Below are 21,247 nucleotides of genomic sequence, written 5' to 3'. Positions count from 1 at the left end.
TTTTTTAATTCTGCGCTGAGTACCAGGAAGCGATGTCATGACATCACTTCTGGGTTTTTTACATGGAGACCCGATCAGAGCTGAATGCGGCTTTGATCGGGTCCTCTCTTCGGCGGCGGTGGAGGTAGGATGCCCGGGTCTGCCGGTGGGACAGGAGAACCGGGAAAGCCACGGAAGGCGGCGTGAGGGGGGCGTGCCCTCCCGCTCCTTGTAATGACAGCCGAGCAGCTTCTCAGCCGCATCGGTTGTCATTACAAGTCAGCCAACCGTCGGCTATGGACACCGGTACTGGGGCGATGCCTCTAGCTGCAGGCCTCACTCCAGTACATGCACTTTCCCTAAATATTGGCAATATTGGTAACCTCAGGGGCGGATTCCGATATATCGGGGAAAGTGCATATCGGCCCCCGCTATATCGGTGTTGCCGATAGTCGGTCAATCCCTAGTACTTCCCCTTCCATTGTGCGGGTAACTCTCCAGACAGAACTCCTCGCCACCGAAGTAGGGGAGCTGTCGGCCAAGGGACCACTGCGACTCAGACCCAAGCCCAGTCGTATGCGACCCTATAAGACGTTTAACTCACGGGGCAGCCTCTGTCTGTGAGGCCAGGTCACAGCCGACCTAGCGTGTAGCTGCGGTCGCCTAGCCCGGCAGTTAGTTGTAAGAGAAAAAATAAAAAAAAGATGTAAGGAAGGAAAAAGTTGCTAGGACCAGAGATCCCAGTCGGGAGCCTAGGTCCTTACTCCTGACTAGACAGATTAAAACTAATTACCAAGAGCAGAGAGGGGTGTTATATACCAGCTGAGGACTGCCCATGGGCGTAGCCAGGTGTTTTTTGTTCTGCCTAGTCCTACTCCTGGAGGAGGCAAAATAACCCACTAGTTAGGATTTATGCAGCGCTGTGTCAGTCGATGAACGAAAGAGAAAACAAAACTGCCAGCTTTGGGGCACACATGGTTACTGCCCCTCCTACAAACAAGCTTGGAGACATCTCACCAGTCTATTGCAGCTTATCAATCGCAGCTTATCAATCCTTTTTCTAAGGCTTTTTTCCCTTTACTGTCACCTAGTGATCCAGCCAGTATTACACTTCCTGTCTTTAGGGTGTCTCCACTCTGGATGTAGGAGCAACAGACAAACTTTTAGACAGCAACATTGTCAATCTGGGGGGAGGAGTGTTAGATGCACTTGCAGATTTGTATAGACCGAACTAATAAATTAAAAGAGAAGTATGGGTTTGATTTTTTTTCCCCCTCGTGTATACTTACCTAGGTGGATGCAGCATCTGTCCTCCGGTGCCTCTACACTGAGAACCGAGCAATCGAACACCGGACAGCTCCCAAAGCAGAGAGCTGCTGATTGCCCCCCTCCTCGCTCATTGGAGTGCTGGGCCGTGGAGGGGCGGGGAGTGGCTGGCTCAGGCTCTCAGAGGCTTGCTGAGAGGCTGAGCCAGGTGTTGGTTCAGGCACCTGGTGGATCCTGACTCCGTGGTCGTGATGAGGCGGTGCCTGGACCAACTTCTGTGACGTCAGCAGAAAACGGACTTCAGGCCAGCTTTCTGCTGAAAACGGGTCACAGGAGTGCAGAATGAACTGCACTCCTGTTATCCATAGGATAGAACTAAAAGGTAAATTTTTTTGGTTTAATTTTGGATAGAGTAAGTGAGGGTTTAGTAATTGATGAGCAAATCCCTTTCAAACAAGGTTACAGAAATACAGATTAATATATTATTCAAGGTATTTGTTAAATATATTTTTCTTGACCATGGTATAGTTGCACCTCTGAATTGTGTAATAAAATAAAACGCTGCACTCTCGTGCTCACAAAACAGCTGCTAACAGGCTGTGTGAAGGATATTTCGCTAAGCATATTTTTCTTACATTAGCTTGATACTGTTCTAGAATTACATGCCCAGGAAATTCAGGTTCAGGAACAGAGGCAAACTTTTTGATGATATCCTCCAAAGCCTGTAAACCAGCCATACGAAGTTGGTTGCTGTGGTCAGTAGCAGCCATGAAAGCCATCCGAATAAGGTCAGAGAGATGCAAAACCAAAAGGTCATCTGCAAAACAAAAATAATTGCCAGAATGAGAGTATTAGTCAGATTCCAGCATTGCAGTACATGTATAAAAAAATATTCTAGTAGGAGAGTTTGTTCAAATACATTATATACCAGGTTCTAAAAATTCTGAGAAAATAATTTTTGAACTCCTAAAGCAGTAGTAAACTCTGTTTTTTTGTCATTTATCTACAGCTAAGCTTATAAGAAGGCTTACCTGCAGGTAAATATCGCCTAAAGGTGCACCATTTAGGAGCTATTTACATGTGTAGCAGCTGGCTCTCAATGGCTAATCATTGAGAGAGCTGTGCCATGGCTGTGACTTCTGCGCACATGCGCGGGAGTGAAATTTGTGTGGCTCAGGCATTCTAATGACCAGAGCCCACCAACCTAGAATGAAGACAAGGTGGATACCCTGTTAGCGGTGACAGCGTGCTTCTGGAGGGATCCATTTTTTAGGCAAGTCTGTCATTCTGTGCTCTTTTATTTTTAAACCAAGATTTACTACCACTTTTAAAAATTAAAACGTTTTAAACTTTTGGGGTATACTGCCACCAACAAAAGAATAGGACACTGCTAAAAAATGTAGACCAGCCCAAGATAGCCCCCTCCTTCCATCCTACTTTTTTTTTTCCATAAATGTTATTTTCCTTTTTACATGCAAAATCAGACAAAAAATTATAAAATGCAGCCAATTACTTGGGTCAAACACTCCAAGGCTTTGCGTAAATAGACAACGAAGAAAAAAGGGAGAAGAAAAAACAAAAAAAACCACAAAAAACCAAATAAAAAAAACAAAAAAAAAAAAAAAAAAAAAAAACGAGAAGAAAAGGGGGGGGGGGGGTGGTAATTGAGATTCAGCCTGAGCCTATCTAGGTTGCAGCCCTTATGTTGCCAAGAAAATCGTCCGTTCCGTGTCCCTAGAAGAAAACCATTCAGTGAATCTAAAAGGGCGTATCATATCTGTCAAGCTCTCTTCTGAAAATGTATATTCCAGAAATGATCTCCATATGGTAATCTTTCTAATTGGCATAGGGACAGCAAAGATTGTTGGACCTGTGAGAGATTTGGTGGGAGTTAATCCAGTTAGCCATAATCGTTCTGCGTGCTGCCAAGATGCAGAGGTGGGTCCATTGTGAAGAAAAGGATATGCAGTTAAAAAGGCAAGTAGTAGGAGTCTTAGGTAAACCCATACCCGAAATTAGAAAAATGTAACCCAGCACGCTGTCCCAAAAATTGCTGATATGAGGTCAGTCCCAGAGTCGATGTAAAAGTGTAGGCCGTGTGCTTTTACACAACGGACATTGCGCTTGGGTAGGATCATCTGGGCAATGTCAAAAAGGATAGTAAGCCTGATGCATTATTCTAAAATGAGTTTCCCGCCAATTTTCAGAAATAATAATAGAGTATATGCTTTTATGGCTCTTAAGAAGCTTTTCCGGTAATGTTTCATCCCCCAGAGTGTGAGACCATTTCTGGAATAATACCTGTTGAATCCTAACCCAACGAATGAGACACTAAATGCTTATATAGAATAGAAATAGAATATTCTTTTTGGTGAAGCACTACGTCGATAAAGGAAGGTTTAAATGGATTTGTTCCATATCTACAGCAAGTCCGCAAAAAGGAAGTTATTTGTAAATAGAAGAAGTAATGAGAAGAGGGCAGATTAAATTCCTGTCTCAGCACTTGAAAAGATTTAAAGTGATTGGTAATATTGTCATAAAGCGAGGAGGCTTTAGTTAGTCCCAAAATTGCCCACTGTCTGAAGGCTGCTTGTGTAGTGGAGGGAATGAACATGGGATTGCCTTGAATAGTAAGGTAACTAGAGATACTGGAGGGCAAGCCCACCATCCTCCGCACCTCCCTTCATGCCACCACTGTGTCTCTGATGACAATATTATTTTTAAGATGAGGTGGTAGCGCCCTGACAGAGGAGAGGAGGATGGCTGGCAGGGTATATGGAAATACCCGCGCTTCTTCAAGCTCGAAATTAGAATATCGTGATGCTCCTGTGAGCCAATCAAAACCCTGTCTTAATAAGCAAGAGAAATTATAAAGGCGAATATCAGGGAGACCCGCCCCCCCCCCCCCCCAGACCTCGGGAGAGAAAGTTTTCGAAAAGCAATATAAGGTTTTTTAGAAGCCCATAAAAAAAATGTTCAATGCTTTATTTATTCTCTGCACATCCGAGTGCTTCAAAAGTAAAGGAAGTGTCTGTAATGGATATAAAAGACGCGGAAAATATACCATCTTAAATAAATGACATCTCCCGAAGAGTGAGAGAGGGAGGGTCGCCCAAGTCTGCAACTCAGAGACAATTTTACAAATGAGTGGTGGAAAGTTAAGGGTGTATAAAGATGAAGGGTCCCTTCCTATGCGGATGCCAAGGTACGTTCTAAATTGCGATGCCATAGCAAATGGGGATAGTCTACGCCAGTGAGCGGACAGTTGAGGATGTAGATCTAATACCTCGCTTTTATCAAAAATTTATCCGAAAACCCGAGCAGAGACGGAAGGTCGCAAACATTTCTTTAAGAATTATGAAACCATTAGGAGGATTAGACGAAAAGATCAAAATATCGTCCTCAAATAAAGCAGATTTTAAGGTTTGGTTCCCGACAGGAATTCCGCTAATACCCTCTGGAGAATTAAGAAGTCTAGATAAAGGCTCAAGGGCCAAATTAAAAACAATAGGGGAAAGAGGGCAGCCTTGGCGTGTCCCTTTCGTTAAGTGGATAGTATCCGAAGTGAAATCTAGCGTAGAGAGCTTGGCAGTCGGTGATTTATACATTTGTCGAAGAAACAGGAGAATAGAGCCCAAAAAGCCGAATATTTCCATAACTTTAAAAAGCCAGTTGAAATGAATGTTGTCTAAGGCCTTTTCAGCATCTATCGTTATAATGGCTGCATCTATTTGAGGATTTCTTCTAGCATGTTCAAGTGCCAGAAGGACCCTGCGGATATTAAGCGTCGCTGAGCGACCCGTGAGAAGTCCTGAATGAGCAGGAAGCAAAAGTGATGGAAGAAGACGTGAAGCAACTATCTTTGAAAGAATTTTTGCGTCCACGTTTAGAAGAGATATCGGACGATATGATCCGGGCAGAAGTGGGTCTTTCCCTTTCTTGGGGATGAGTTTAATGTAACCGAGTGATCCCGTAGGGAGATAAGGACCCCCCGACCACATTAATTGGAAAAAGGGGAGGAGAGTCGACGATATAAAAATCTGTAGTAAGCTTGTAGAAATCAGCTGAATAACCATCTGGACCAGGGGCTTTAGCTGATGGAAGAGCTTTGATAGTAAGTCGAATCTCTTCCAATGAAATGGGAGAATTTAAGCTTTTTATATCGGCCGACGTAAGTGTAGGCAGGCGTATTTTCGCAAGTAGAGTCTGTGCAGTATCTAGATCAGTAGGGTCAGTAGAGTACAATGCAGTATAATACTCTACCAGCATCCTACTGACCTCTGTCGGTGATGAAACAAGAGTGCCATCTTTTGATTTGAGGGCTGTTATACGTGTCGGACAGCGAGTATCCGAACACACTTCCATCCTACTAATATAAGCAAGCCTCGGCAGTATGGCAAATCGAGAGCACGGTCATAAACACAGAAAGATGGATATCACGGTCAATACAAGCCTATCTTTTTTCTTAACCATCGAGGGCCACTGGACATAATACAACTTTTTAAAGTTCGAAAACAGTCCAACTAAGGGGCAGGCAACAGAACCAACCAGTGCGAACACGTCTAGGAAAAAAAAAAAAAAAAAACGAAAAAAAATACAGAACTGGGGAATGCCTGCCATTTAAAGTCTCGCCTGAAGGACAACACCCCAAAACTGGTAACAGATGAGGCCTGAACATCCACTAGGTAGAACTTTGAGAACTTTTAACAGAATACCACGGTGCAGCCTTGCCAATATGGGAGACCCGATTCTAAAAAGCCCAAGAGGTACTCTCAGACCTAGTAGTTCACCTTGACAGGAATGACAGGTAGAATCTGGAAATGGGACACCTTAATCCAAAAGACACAACAGAGCTACTTAAAAGTCTGCTAATCTGTACAGTGATTTAGGATATGTGAAGTGATAAACTAAAGAGGGGCCTGAAGGGAACATCTAGTATGTAGCCCCTGCAAACCTCCTTCCACACCTAAGCATCCCAGATGCAAGCTTTCCAAATGTTCACAAGGCTAACAGACTTCCCCTGACTTCAGGCCATGGAAGATTAGTAGGATGATTTGGTAGACTTTGGACTTCAGGCCTTGCAGGCAGACTGGGAATCCAACTTGGGATTAGACTTGGGGGTTGCAGGAGTGTAGTAGTCTTTTTCTGACCTTCAGCAATGAATGAGCCTCATCAGACTGTGCCTAAGGCTACTTACACTGAGGAAGATGGGTGCTCTTGCCACCAGTAGTGTTCCTTGATAATGTTATCCAGACTAGATCCGATGGGACGTTGTCCCTTGAAGGCCATGTAGAGAAAGCACTTCTTTATGGATTTCGAGATCCAAACACTTCAACCAAAGTGTCTTCTGTGTGTGTGTGTGTGTAGTCACAGATGCCCAAAGCAGAAGCAGCCCATCACAACTGTAGCATAAGGCTAAAACCGTTTGCTCCAAACATTGTATGATCAAGGAATCAACTACAGTAGTGATATCCTTTTCAGCAGACTTTGACTAGTCAGATAGAGTTTGGCAAAGCAAAGTCACAGCTCAGACAAGGAGCAGAGCAGAACCTCTCAGCAAAAAAAATTTGCTCTAGAGTGTGGCTTTAAACCACTTTTTTAATGGCAAATGCGTCCTCTATCAATATGGTGGTTGTTTTGGTAAGACAGGAAGCTCCTGGATCCATTGAGGGGGGCAAACTTCAAATAAATACAGGGCGGGGAGCAAACATTTTGTCAAGAGGTTTCCAATACCCAAGGAGGAAGAATTATAGTAGGTGCACCTCAAAAGTCTTGGCAGTCAAGGGCTCCAAAGGACTCACAACTGGGAATGGCACTGTTAAAAGCAAGAGGCTGATCTCTAGGTTAAGAATAGTGCACACCACATAAATAGAAGCCGAATGGAGCCTGCTACTCCTAGGAAGCAAGCTTGTCCAGGAAGGACTGGGGGGGACTCAGAATTAGACAGAGTGTCAGCAGCTTATGGCTCTGAGGTCGCATGCAGATTAGATACAGATCCAGAAGGGAAAGGTGCGGGAGTGCACTTTTGGCCTCAGAAATCAGAGTCAGCTAATAACTGGGTGATTTAGGATATTAAATCATGGATGACTGTAGTATACCCAGAACAGTGGGACTGTCCTAGAAACAGACATGTTGCACCCACTTGGTGGTAATAAAAGCAGAACTATGGGGGGAAACTTGTTCCCATTTTGATAGGAATATAACCCGTGTCAGATTTGTTTTTCTGCCATCTCGGTTTAATTGCGGAGATTTCCCTTCACTTCCTGTCCCATATCCAAACAGGAAGTGAGAGGAAATCCCTGCAAATTAGGGGAATTTCTTGGGCACCCCCAGGTCACCAGAGATAGCGTCTCCATTGGATGATTTACCCTTGATTACTTTTCTAGGGACAACTCAAAATTTGGGTTTTTTTTTTTTTACTTTCAATGATTAAAAGGACAAATTGAGAGGTTGTATCTCTTTAGCAGGGGCACAGACAGCTAAAAAAAACTGACGGGTGTTTCAATCACTATCCAAAAAAAAAAAAAAAAAAAGTTTTGCCTTTAGTTGTACTTTAATGCTTAGGGCATGAGGGAAAGCCTAAGGTCCTCACAAAACCCAACTGCTGGTAGCAGGTTAGGGTTGGATGGCCAGTGGTGACCAAAGTCACTGTAGTCAGGAAACAGAATCAGACTGAAGATAGGAGTTGCATGCGACTCTGCAGAACAGGAGCAGCAGGAGGGAGATGGCAAGAAAATTCCCTCCCTCGGTGTTAACCCTTTCCAGGAAATTTTTGTCAGTAAGAATTATAAAAGCCCCCAGCAATCCGACAAACAGCGTAGCTCCTAATGCGCAGCCAGATTGGCCAACTTACAGAGTGAGTCATCAGATAAAGGGTAAGCACTAAGGCAATTCTATCGGCTTTGGGCCTGGAAAGCACTCTGTGGCTAACCTGTTGCCAGAAATGTGTCTGGAAAGTGGCTTGTGTGGAACCCAGGTCACTTCTAGGCTAGTCCTGCAACATCCAGTTCAATAGGGACCAGACACGACACTCAAAAAGCTGTGATTGGGACAGTCTGCAATGGATAGCTCCTATCAAAAAATCTTAGCAAAAAAAAAAAAGGAGGTTTGTGTTTTAACAGGAAAGCTTAAAACAATCTATCCTCCTGTGGTAATTAGTAAAAAAGTGAGGTATGTTGGTAGTGGGAAGGGTTATTCTGGGCTGGCCTCTAGTTTTTTTTTTTTGTTTGCCAGTGTTCTATTATCCTGTAGGTGGCAGGAGTATAGCAAATTAAGGTTTCTACCTATTTTCAAATCCTAACTAAGATTCTTCCAAGGACACACTTAGTAGTGGGCATCTGTGGGGAAGAAAACTCTGAACTTTTAGTTAATAAACCAGGTAGGGATGAAGCATTCAGATCTAAAGTATGTCACAAAAGTGAGTAGACCCCTTACATTTTTGTAAATATTTTATTCTATCTTTTCATGTGACAACACTGAAGAAATGACACTTTGCTACAATGTAAAGTAGTGAGTGTACAGCTTGTATAACTGTAAATTTGCTGTCCCCTCAAAATTACTCAACGCAAAGCCATTAATCTCTAAACTGCTGGCAACAAATGTGAGTACACTCCTAAGTGAAAATGTCCAAATTGGGCCCAATTAGCCAATTCCCCTCCTCGGTGTCATGTGACTTGTTAGTGTTACAACTTCTCAGGTGTGCTGTGGCCAAGGCTCATTGCCGAAACACGTTAGCCACCCTATCTATTTTACTCACTGAGGTGTGATAATAAAGAATAGGAAGATTTACAGTCGCCGGGTGTCCTTTTGCTTGACAGTGAATGGGGAGCAGGTGTGTTAAATTTGGTGTTATCGCTCTCACTCTCTCATACTGCTCACTGGAAGTTCAACATGACACCTCATGGCAAAAAACTAAGGATCTGAAAAAAATAATTGTTGCGCTACATAAACATAGCCTAGGCTATAAGAAGATTGCCAAGACCCTGAAACTAAGCTGCAGCACAGTGGCCAAGACCACACAGCGGTTTAAAAGGACTGGTTCCACTAAGAGCAGGCCTCACCATGGTTGACCAAAGAAGTTGAGTGCAAGTGCTTAGCGTCAAATCCAGAGGTTTTCTTTAGAAAATAGATGTATGAGTGCTGCCAGCATTGCTGCAGAGGTTGAAGGGGTGCGGGGTCAGCCTGCCAGTGCTCAGACCATAAGCCGCACACTGCATCGAATTGGTCTGCATGGCTGTCCTCCCAGGAGGAAGCCTCTTCTAAAGAAGATGCACAAGAACGCCTGCATACAGTTGGCTGAAGACAAGCAGACTAAGGACATGGGATTACTGGAACCATGTCCTGTGGTCTGATGAGACCAAGATAAACTTATTTGGTTCAGATGGTGTCAAGCGTGTGTGGCGGCAACCAGGTGAGGAGTACAAAGACAAGTGTGTCTTGCCTAAAGTTAAGCATGGTGGTGGGAGTGTCATAGTCTGGGGCTCCCTTCAGAGACTGCAGGGCAGTATTCCAACATGATAATGACCCCAAACACACCTCCAAGACGACCACTGCCTTGCTAAAGAAGCTGAGGGTAAAGGTGATGGACTGGCCAAGCATGTCTTCAGACCTAAACCCTATTAAGCATTTGTGGTCTATCCTCAAACGGAAGGTGGAGGGGAGAAAGGTCTCTAGCATCCACCAGCTCTGTGATGTTGTCATGGAGGAGTGGAAGAGGACTCCAGTGGCAGCCTGTGAAGCTCTGGTGAACTCCCTGAACAAAAAGGGTTAAGGCAGTGCTGGAAAATAATGGTGGCCACACAAAATATTGGCACTTTAGGCCCAATTTGGACATTTTAACTTAGGGGTGTACTCACTTTTGTTGCCAGTGGTTTAGACATTAATGGCTGTGTGTTGAGTTATTTTTAGGGGACAGCAAATTTACACTGTTATACAAGCTGTACACTCACTACTTTACATTGTAGCAAAGTGTCATTTCTTTAATGTTGTCACATGAAAAGATATAAAAAAATATTTACATAAATGTGGGGGGGGGGGGTGTACTCACTTTTGTGAAATACTGTACTATCCAATATTTCTTTTACAGGCAGTGTTAATTTTCTTTTTTTCCGTTTCTCATAGATATTTAACCAATAATTGTTTACAAGAGAAATAAATGCAGAACTCATGGAGCACCCATGCTTTGTGGGCTGTTTAGTATTTGCTGTCCATGCTCACAGTGGAAAAGCCTGTCAGGAAAAGCCATTGCATGGAACCTAGCAGTGGCTCAAACACTGCATGCAATATGTAGATCAATGCTACATGAGTTAAAAGCCAACAAATAGTAGTCCCTGAAAGAGAAAGCTAGTCCTAACAACAAAACGTCTGACATTCAAGCACCAGGTTGTGAATTCGTCAGAGCTTACACATTGCTATGTACCCTGCCACATCCCATGACAGCAACTGTACCTTGCAATTGGCTGCACAGGCAACAATGCTTCAGTAGCGAACTGCCTAGTGTTCTCCCTTACTAAGAAGGCACTACGTTTTTCTTAGGACTTTAGGAAGCAAATGAGGTGGCAGAGTAAGGAGAGGAGCAAGAACTAAAGGCTGCCTGCTATTCAATGATCCTGCTAATTTTTCCAGAATAGAAAAAGGCACAGATTCACTTTAACCCCTGATCCTGGGGATGATTGAGATGGTCATTTTATAAATGTTTTCATTTTACAAATTTATTCTGGCCCCTGAAATGAATTATCCCTCAAGCACTTGATGTGCCTAGCATTATTGTGCATTTAGAGACAATTACCTGCAGCATGTAGTTTTTCTTGCAAAAACGCTGCTGCTCCTGGACGTTCAGGCATTGGGTTTTTTTTTTTCTGCCTCTAAACACCTATGCGTTCATGGACACATAGGCCCCTTTCACACGGGCTTTCCGATCAGGTCCGCCTGTCAGTTTTTCAGGCGGACCTGATCGGATGCTCCATACAGCCCTATGGAGCAGCGGATGTCAGTGGAGACATCTCCGCTGACACCCGCTGCAATCTGATCCATGAAATCCAGATGAATTGAAACCCTATTTTCCATTCGTCTGGAGGATCGGATGAAAACGGACAGGCGGTCCGTTCTCATCCGATCTCCCATAGAGGAGAGAGGGGCTCTGACAGTCCTGTCTCTGCAAAGTAAGCGGAGATGGAGCGGTCATCTGCCTGCTCAGCAGGGATCGGCGGATCCATCCCCGCTGAGCAAAATGTCAGTCGGGCGCACCGCTCGTGTGAAAGGACCCATATGCTAACAAGGAGGAGCATTTAGAGGCAGAAAAAGCACATAAAAGCAGTATTTTTAATGCTCAGTGTGCATGAGACTAAACGTTATTTTTACTGGTACCTTATGCACAAATGAATATTGAACCCTTGAACTGTAAGGAGAGCACACTGCAAGATTATTTTTTTTTTCATATCCATGGAGTGCAGCTTTAACTTTCAATGGTTAGAAAAATCCTTAGTATAAGAAAGCACCATCCCAAAGAGAGCATCATCTATTTGCAAGGTTCTGTATAAGGCACATATGGCAGTATTCATGAAGAAGAAAGAAAAATTACTTGAAAGTCTTACTTTTGGTATTTTTCAGTTTTAGTGTGCGAGCTGCAGCTAAATCAAAGTGCGCTTTGTCAGCGTTTTCACACAGCAATATAATTCTACAAAGACAGTCTGCAGCAAAGACACGTGTAGCCCAGCGGGGTGCCACAAATGGTTTTGATTTATCATCCTCTCCAAGAGTAGTAAACATGGTATCGTCATCCATTTCATCTTTCTTTTCGGACGATTCATCCCTTCCTCCAGCCATCACAGCAGTTGTTCCTACATCTACAATGACAAAAGTAGTATGGGCTTTTTAATGAGCAACATACAAAACATTTTCTTATATTTTGCCTAAATATGGAAAATTAGCTGCTACATCATTAGGTCAGGGAAGAAATATTGTACTAAACAAACAGACTAATCAATGCAAACAGAGGTAATGGTGTTTTAGGCTCCATTCACACCTGGGCGTTTTTGAGTGTTTTTCAGCTCCAAAAACGCTAAAAAAAAAAAAACGTTCCAAAACGCCCAACAAGTAAAACCCCATTCATTTAAATGGCCCCTGTTCACATCTGAGCGTTTTGCAAAACGCCTGTAGCTGAAAAAAGTACATGAGCTTCTTTTTGGGCTGATTACCAGCGTTTTTGATAGATGTCAATGAAAAACGCCTGAAAAAAAGGCCTGCAAATCGCGGAAAAAAAACGCGGTAAAACGCTACGCTCAAGTGTGAATGCAGCCTAAATGTTCTGTGGATTTTGTAAAATTGACAGGGAGTGGATCAATATATGAAATACACAGCCTGTTTCTAGGTCCTTTACTCTCTTTAGAAGGATAAGTAATGACAGCAAAAGCACAAAAGTCTTCTAAGGCCTCCCATGTTCACAAAGGATTTTCTCTAATAGCTGGATCCCTCAAAGACCGAGCTTATTTGCAGAGAAGCTGACAGCAATTAGCTTCACTGCAGCCTACTCTGATCAGCTGCATCATCCTTTGAAATATAAGATCAACACACTGATTTACATAGAACATGGCAGGTATTTTAAAGTATTTCAAGCATCTTTGACAGAACGGTTTGGAAAGCCCCAAACCTCTAAACAATAAAACTGCAAAACAAGCCATTGTGTTAAGGGCAAAGAGTAAATAAATTCACAGATTCATTTTTAAACACCATGGGCTTATTTATGAAAGTAACGGAGGAAAAATCGTTCCATATTTACAAATGGGATGCATACACAAAATATTTTATGTCCTCTCTAATATCATAATTTTAAATCATGCAGACATCTTCTTGCCATAAGCAGACTTTTGCTTTTTTTCATACTTTGCGCACATCTTTATAAATTCATATAACAGTCCATTTCTTTGATATGCAAAATTAGTAATAAACATGCAGATAGACAGAAAATGAATAAAGAAATGGAAAAAAAAAACACAGATGGATACCAATTTAGAAACATACCACTGGTGGCTGCCAAGACATCTTTGCATAGTTGCAACCAATGGGATAATTTGTTCACAGCCAAGGAAGAAAGCATGTGACCCAAAGTGTCATGAATGTCTGAGCAAAGTTTTCGATCAGTTTCCCGGTCCAGCATGCCAAACAGAACTCCTTCCAGACCTGTGTCAGTTATATTTATGTCTGAAATTAGAAAAGAAAGAAAATCATCAATGCTGATTGACTGCTAAAGCATGCATATATCCCATTGGTTTTGGAACAGCTACTCTTTATCAGCTTAGGTGTTTCAAATAAAAATGTATAGTCATTTTGTATATCCTTTATTATAGTCAGGAATACTGTAAAACAGATTAAAGATGTATTTATTGCCTGGTAAATATAAAATGTATTTACAGTATATATCAAAATCATGCAGTCTTCTATCCAGGTAGCAGACTGAGCTTTAAACTCCTTTTCATTTAGAACAACTTTCATCTGCACTGCAAGAAGCTCAGAAGACATCACATCAGTGATTCTTTTATCAGACAGATCAGTATAGCAGGTTCTAAATCAAATGGAGCTGCAAAGTCAGATTTGCTTGCCATACTGTCTCTTTGGATAACCCAAATTACCATCAGAAGCATTTGCCATGTAATAAATGGTTATTTGTAAAAAAAAAAAAAAAAAAAAAAAAAAAAAAAAAGTTATATTAAAATGGATAATACATTAATGTAAATATGAATGTATTAAAAAAAAAAAAACAAAGCCATTATAGCCTTTTAACACACTGTGAAACATGGACACCTATTTCAGACAATTAGAAAACAAAAAAATCTACAGCAGAAATAGCCCAAACCTTTACCTTATTCGTTTTTGATCGAAGGGGGGGGGGGGATTAGGTACTCTGCTAGGTTTTTAGGTCTCTTGGCACACCTTTGGGTGGGGTTCTCTTCCATCTCCAGTTCATGTAACCATATAGAAGGCGCCTCCCTTCCCTCTAGAAGAAATTTCTAATCCCCACCAAAAAAATAAATAAATCACCAGTCTGTGACCCCAACTCTGGTTACTTCCAGCAATTGAGAGTTCTTCCAAACAGTCACATAAACAACACTAAATACCAAAATGAAATCGAATCTAACCATTTTTAACTTTAACCAAAATGTTTTAGTTCAGCTAAAGAAAACAAAAAAAAAAAAAAAAAAAAAAAAAACAGGTTATTGTACAAGTACTGTCCAACTTACTTATACCACTGACTTCCTTGTCCCCAGCATTCTTTGCAAGTCTCATGGCATATTCACACACTTCAGCAGCTTCCCTCTGTGCCAGCTGTCTCAAGCAAGCTACAGCTGCACGTCTCAACAGTAAATGGGAACTACCCAGGTGAACCTACAGAAGAAAGTTACTCTCAATTTACAAAAAATAAACCGGTTACTACATAGAACACTTATTGGAAGAACAATGACTGAGAAAGCTAAACTTTTATGAAACAGTTAGCAATTACAGTTGAAATCATAATAATCACAATAAATCATAATAATAATTGTTATTTACCAGTAAAACCCTTTCCTGAAGTAAAGTACAGGATACAGATCTTTAGTCTTTGACCATGGGTTATATTGCAGGTGATTGGATACTGGCAAAAAGGCAGCTAGAGGAACTTCCTCTGTACAACCTGCCCCACTCACAGCTAGCCTCAGTTTATAGCAAGCAAAAGGGGGAACAAAAAAACAGATGGGAATGGCCTGTGTGCTGTACAACAACAAACAAATTTTCCTGGCAAGTCAAAAATCCTATTTTCTTAGTCATACACCGGATCTTTAGGCTCTCAATGGAGCTGGTTCACACAGGTCCAGAATCACACCTGAACCGGTGGACACGCACCGGACCCCAGGCATGAACCTGCCACCAGGTCAGTCTTTGACTATGCATCCAAAAAGCAGTCCAACTAAGAAGTGGAAATCACTGCAAACAGAAAGGACAGATATGTCCCACAGAGTACTTCTAAAGATTACATTTCTTGGTTTCGCACCATGCAATATAGCCTTTCCAGATTTAATGGCAGATCTTGCAAGAAGTCAACTTCCTAGCCTTCACAAGGGTATGAATGGTTGTATGCAAAAGGTCCCTGTCCCTCAGAACCTGGGCTTTAACAGTTATGATGCTAACGCCAGTGACAGAGTGGCCGACTGGACCTTGGGACAGAAGGTCTGGAAGATCAGAAAATAGCCAAGCAGTCTTCCAGGAGTCTTAGGATGGTAGAGTACCATATTCTCCTAGGCCAGTTAGTTGCATCATCAGAATGCTCTCCAATCTCGATTCTGTGGAGCAAGACGTAGATCAGTTGGAGTCACCAGATGATCCGCTGCAAAGGCCCCTGGGTCCCTGAACCGGAGATGACTGAGAAAGCCTGCCAGCCCATTTTCAACTCCTGAGATTTGGACGGCAGACACAGACGAAGCATGAAATTCTGCCCAAGAGGAAAAGTCAGCTTCCCTTTCTTGCGCTTCCTTGATGGTTGAAGTAGGCACGGTCAACTAGATTCTCGCAAGGTGACCAGGGATCCAGTGTTGAAGGGAAAACCAAATCATCCTGAGTTCCAGGATGTTGATAGGAAGATGGGTTTCCTCTGACCTGCACCAATAGGACACCCAAAACTTTTCCACAGCCCCAGGCTGGTATCCATTGCAATAACTTTCCACATCTGAAAGAAAGACTCCTGACTCAAACACCAGATCAAAATCCACCACACAGAGAGAACCTGGCCTTGCTGGTTAGAAGCATTCGGCGGTCCAAGGACAAAGACTATTTGTTCCACACTGAGATTATCATGCCCAAGACCCTCATGCAGGCACAAATCTAGGGTCGACTCTGGGACCAAAGGCACAGGCACATGAGCAGAGCAACAGAAATTTGTCCTGGGCAGGAAGATCCTGGACAGGACCATATGCAATGTTGGGCCCAAGTACTCTAATCAGAGACTGTTCCAGCAATGACTTCTAAAGGTTGAGGATCCAACCAAAAAAAAAAAAAAAAAAAAAAAGGAGGGCATGGAGCTAGACTTGGCTGACTTGGAGGTTTACTTCTTTTGACAAAAGTGTGTTCCAGATTTAGATATGGAGTCGGAGGCCTGGTTAAGGATGATTGGAGTTTTTCTTAGCCTCAGGAGTAGAAAGTCCAGCTACAGAAGCACAAGCCTTCTTTTCTGGGGGAGGAGATTACTACTATCCCACTCTTGTGAGCTCCTTGATGTACAACCTCAATTCCAAAAAGGCTAGGGCACTGTGTAAAATCTAAATCTTAGAAACCCATATTTTATTCACAAAGAAAATAGAAAACATATCAGTTTAAACTGAGAATATTTACCTTTTTAAGAAAAAATTGGATTTTTGACTTATGGAAAAATCAGTTTCTCTGATGTTCATTGACGGACATAGGTCCGGTCATTCTTGACCATTGGGTTATACTGCCCTCTACAGGAGTAGGACACTAGGCTTAAAAAACTTCTGGCTACACCCATGAGCAATCCCAGGGGGTATACTCCCTCTCTCTGCTATAGTCACTCAGTTTACAAGCAGTGTCAGGAGAATTATAACTCCACAGAGGGGTGGGTGCTGTGTCTGTCAATAAACATCAGAGAAATGGATTTTACGGTAAGTGAAAAATCCCATTTTCTCTTTTGTTCATTGACGGACACAGTTCCTGTCATTCTTGACCATTGGGACATCCCAAAGCAGTGTTAAACAAGAGGCGTGGGAAACAGCAAAAAAATTCCCAAAGCTAAACATTAGCCAACCAGGCAACAGGGGCTCAACCAAAACAACTGGAGCCCACCTGAAAAAAAAACAATACACCCTTGAAAAGGATCAGGTCCTCTTAAACAGCAGCCTGCAAAATCTTGCGGCCAAAGGAAATATCTGCAGATGCCAACACAAGCACTTTATAAAACTATAAAATGGTGCACCGACGACCAAGTGGCTGCCTTGCAAAACTGTGTCACTGACGCCTGGCCCAGGAGGCATTAAGCGCCCTAGTAAAGTGCACCTTGACATGGAAAGGAGGAACCTGACCCCTGATGGAATAGGCCTGAACCACCGTCTGTCTGAGCCATCTGGAAATGGTCACAGTGGAAGTGGACAACCCTTTGCGAGGTCAATTGGTGAGCACAAATAAAGAGTCTGACTTCCTGACAGACTCAGTTGTTGCCAAGTACACCCTAATTGCCCAGACCACATCCAAGGCATGCAAGGCAATTTTCTTTGGATGTTTAGGCCTGGGACACAGGGAAGGCAACACAATGTCTTCATTCAAATGAAAGTCAGAGACTACCTTAGGAAGGAATGACAGACAGGGGCTAAGCACCACCTTATCCTTGTGAATCACCAGATAAGGTAAACGGCAGGATAACGCCCCCAATTTGGACACCCTGCGTGCAGAGGTGATAGCCACCAAAAAGGCCACCTTCTGGGACAGCGTATGCAGGGGAATCATTTGAATATTTTCAAAGGAAGGTTTCTATAGAGCTGAAAGCACCAAATTAAGACCCCAAGGCAGCAACGGAGCCCGCACTGGAGGAAACAAATGTCAGACACGCTGAAGAAAAGTAAGCACCAGGGAGTGTGTGGCCAAAGGTCGTTGGAAAAAGACCGCCAAGGCCGATACCTGGCCCTTGATGGTACTTAAGACCAATTTCTGTTCAAGCCCGCTGTTAAAGGAAGGTTAAGATCCGAGCCACCCAGGAAACCACCAAAAGGGGAGACGGGGAACTGTACTTACCCTTCCATGGTATGGGTAACGCTCCAGACAGAATTTCTCACCACCAAACTATGGGAGCCGTTGGCCAAGGGGCCGCTGTTACTCAGACCCAAGCCTGGTCGCATGCGACTCAGACATTTAACTCGCGGGCCAGCCTCTGTCCATGAGGCTTAGCCGCAGCCGACATAGCGCTTAGCTGCAGTCTGCACGCGCTCGCTGGCTGGGCTAGGGGAACCACTGGATTTAGATTATCCAGCCCGTCGCCCAAGCCGGTAGTTGATTGTAGATTTCCTGAGAAAAAACAAAAAAGATGTAAGGAAGGAGAAAATTGCTAGGACCAGAGATCCCAGCCGGGAGCCTAGGTCCTTACTCCTGATTAGACAGATATAAACCGATTACCTAGAGCAGAGAGGGGGGTTATATACCAGCTGAGGACAGCCCATGGGTGTAGCCAGGTGTTTATTGTTCTGCATAGTCATACTCCTGGAGGAGGCCATATAACCCACTAGTTATGATTTATGGAGTGCTGTGTCCGTCGATGAACGAAAGAGAATAACAGAGCACCTTAGAGAGTCAGAGTGTCTCTGAAGTAAGAATAGGCAGAGGGGCTCACCAATCTGTGAAAGGCTAAGTCTAAAAATTGTCGAACAAGATCAGAATAAAGTTCTTCAATGTCAAATTGCAAAGACTTTAAATATTATCATCTACAGCACAGAATATCATCATCAAAAGACTCAGAATCTGGAGTAAACTCCAACTAAAAAGCAACATTGGATTACCAGGTGGCACTACATTAAAAACAGGCATGACTCTCTGATGGACATCACTACATGGGCTAAGGAATACTTCCAAAAATCACTGCCTGGGAACACAGTTCACTGTGCCATCCAAAAATACAAGGTAAAGCTCTATCATGCAAAGAAGCTATATCTGAACATGCTCCAGAAATGCCTCCATCTTCCTAGGCCAAAGCTCATTTAATCACTTCCTGCCCTTTGTATGTCCTCGGGTTTCATTGGTTATACCAGGATCATGCCTGCAGCTAATGTCATGACCCTGGTATTTTTTATTTATTTTTATTTTTTTCAGCTAGTGATGCTGAATAGGGTCGCTGGATCGCTTTTACATGTGGCACAAGGGTTGTCGTCTCCCACTCCTTCGCCACTTTCTGCTGCCTTACCGGGCTCTCTTGTTTGAATGGTTCCGTCAGCTGACCATAGAAATGAAGGAGGAAAAGAAGTTCCCCAATCATCTCCATGGCCTAAGAAACCAGAAGCGAATATTTTGTCAGTTCCGGTTTTGCTTTGAAGTAAACAAACTGTTACTGGTGTTCTAAAATTTAGTCGGACCCGTGAAAATTCCGGACCCTCGTCACTTCCGGTGACGCTACGTCATAACCCAGCTGATGCGAGCCTGGTGCGCATGCGCACAAGGCATTTTCAAGGTCCGATGAAATTCTAAGACTTATGAACAGCTGACTGAGAGGAGGAGGGGCTGAGGTGGGACGCACACACCGCTGCGGGATAATGTTACAATACCGCCGCGTCATCGAGCAAGGAACATGTTGCAAAGCTGACTCATACTAAATAGTAATGATAAAAAATGTTTAGTATTTCTTATTTTCTTTTTTTTATCATTACTATTTAGTATGAGTATTCACTTCCTTCCCGCCTCCTCTAAGTTAGCTCTGCAACATGTTTGCGGCGGTGTTGTAACATTATCCCGCAGTGGTGTGTGCGTCTCACCTCAGCTCCTCCTCCTCTCAGTCAGCTGTTCGTAAGTCTTAGAATTTCATTGGACCTTGAAAATGCCTTGTGCGCATGCGCACCGGGGCTCGCAGCAACTGGTGGTGACGGAGCGTCCCCGGAAGTGACGAGGTTCCGGAATTTTCACGGGTCCGACTAAATTTTAGAACACCGACTTGTAAAAGCATCTGGTAAAACCAATCTCGGTTTGATCAGATGCTTTTGAGGGCAGAGGCGATATCTGAGGTCTAATTAAACATCTGATGTCTCAGTAAAGAGTACCTGTCACCACCCATGCTATCACAAGGGATGTTGGTTTATCCCTTGTGATAGCAATAAAGTTGATTTACAAAAATAAATGAATTGAAGGGACAGTGCAAAAAAAAAAAAAAAAGTTGAAAATTATATATATATACATATACATATGAATATGTGAATAGGAAAGGGGTGCGCTGATTTGTGAAAAAGCTGCTACTGAAAATGTGAATAAATGATGTAATATATAAGTGCGCTAATTCTAAATAAATATATAATAAATTATATATAATTTACTTGTGACAATATTGCTATTCAACAATATCAGGTAAAACAACTCAAATAAATGGGTGACAATACAAATAATATGTAATATAATCAGTCCAAAGTAAAAGTCTTTCTTCAAATGGTGTTTTCGGTGAAACTAAATACAAATGTGAAGTGTTCAACCAAATCAATAGTGACTGTGAAATCCCTCCACCTGGTGAATCTCCTCCTTACCCGGCGGAAAAAGGCAAGAGCAGTAAGTGAATCCAATTAGGCTATTTATGTATTATCCACCTCCAACTCTGTGACAAACCACCAGTGTTTAAGAAGGTAATGGCCTCTTACCAAAATAAGGAACCTTTTGCGTTTGAAAAAACAGCACTGGCCGCTGGTCCTTTCTCCTTTAAATAAGGTGAGCGGCTTTCCAATTGAATCCAGCAAGGATATATTGTTCCTCCGCAGTGACATGTAAATGAATGGAGGCGTACCCCGGGAAAATGGCAGAGGAGTACGCCTCCATTCATTTTGTTTCAAGACTAAAGATCCTGTTTCCTGTACGACTAAGAAAATTATGTTTTTTAAATTTGCAACAAAAATACTTTTTAAACTGCAGTTTCAAAAGTCCAGTTCCATGGTCTGCAAGTGTTGCAGCAATAGGACAAAAACCTTTTAAAAAGTAAAGGGGGAGGGACTAAAAAAAACAAAAAAAAAAATACTTACACAGAGACAAGGGACCAAGCTGGACAAGTTGACATGCCGGGGGGCAAACATATGAAGTTGCTGAAGGCAGGAAATAGCAGCAGCCTGGACCAATGAGTCCGAATGATCCTGCATTATAGCACAGCCCACAAGGCATGAGGAACGAATGGTTGAAATTGTGGCCCCATTGCCTGTGATGGAAAATTAACATTTATATTAGACAGTTCATTGAGGGAGCATTAGCAAAAGCAATGCATATATGCATTAAATACACGCCATAATATTATTAA

At 42.8% G+C, this 21,247-nt stretch overlaps 1 protein-coding gene across 2 annotated transcripts in view; it reads right to left on the bottom strand.

Moving 5' to 3' along the window:
- The window catches only part of HEATR5B (HEAT repeat containing 5B), a 181,648-nt gene that overhangs the window by 81,374 nt on the left and 79,027 nt on the right, over positions 1–21,247 (bottom strand). For both annotated transcript variants that reach the window (XM_082250254.1, XM_082250255.1), the window contains exons 21-25: positions 20,979–21,148; positions 14,481–14,625; positions 13,264–13,443; positions 11,838–12,089; positions 1,881–2,062 (exon numbers count right to left, since the gene is read on the bottom strand). In XM_082250254.1, coding sequence (XP_082106380.1) covers positions 1,881–2,062; positions 11,838–12,089; positions 13,264–13,443; positions 14,481–14,625; positions 20,979–21,148 — 929 coding nt within the window. The remainder of the gene's footprint in view (positions 1–1,880; positions 2,063–11,837; positions 12,090–13,263; positions 13,444–14,480; positions 14,626–20,978; positions 21,149–21,247) is intronic.

Source organism: Pelophylax lessonae (assembly GCF_965119305.1).
Source record: "Pelophylax lessonae genome assembly, chromosome: 3".
Lineage (NCBI taxonomy): Eukaryota > Metazoa > Chordata > Amphibia > Anura > Ranidae > Pelophylax > Pelophylax lessonae.
This window is presented reverse-complemented; position numbering and strand designations above follow the sequence as displayed.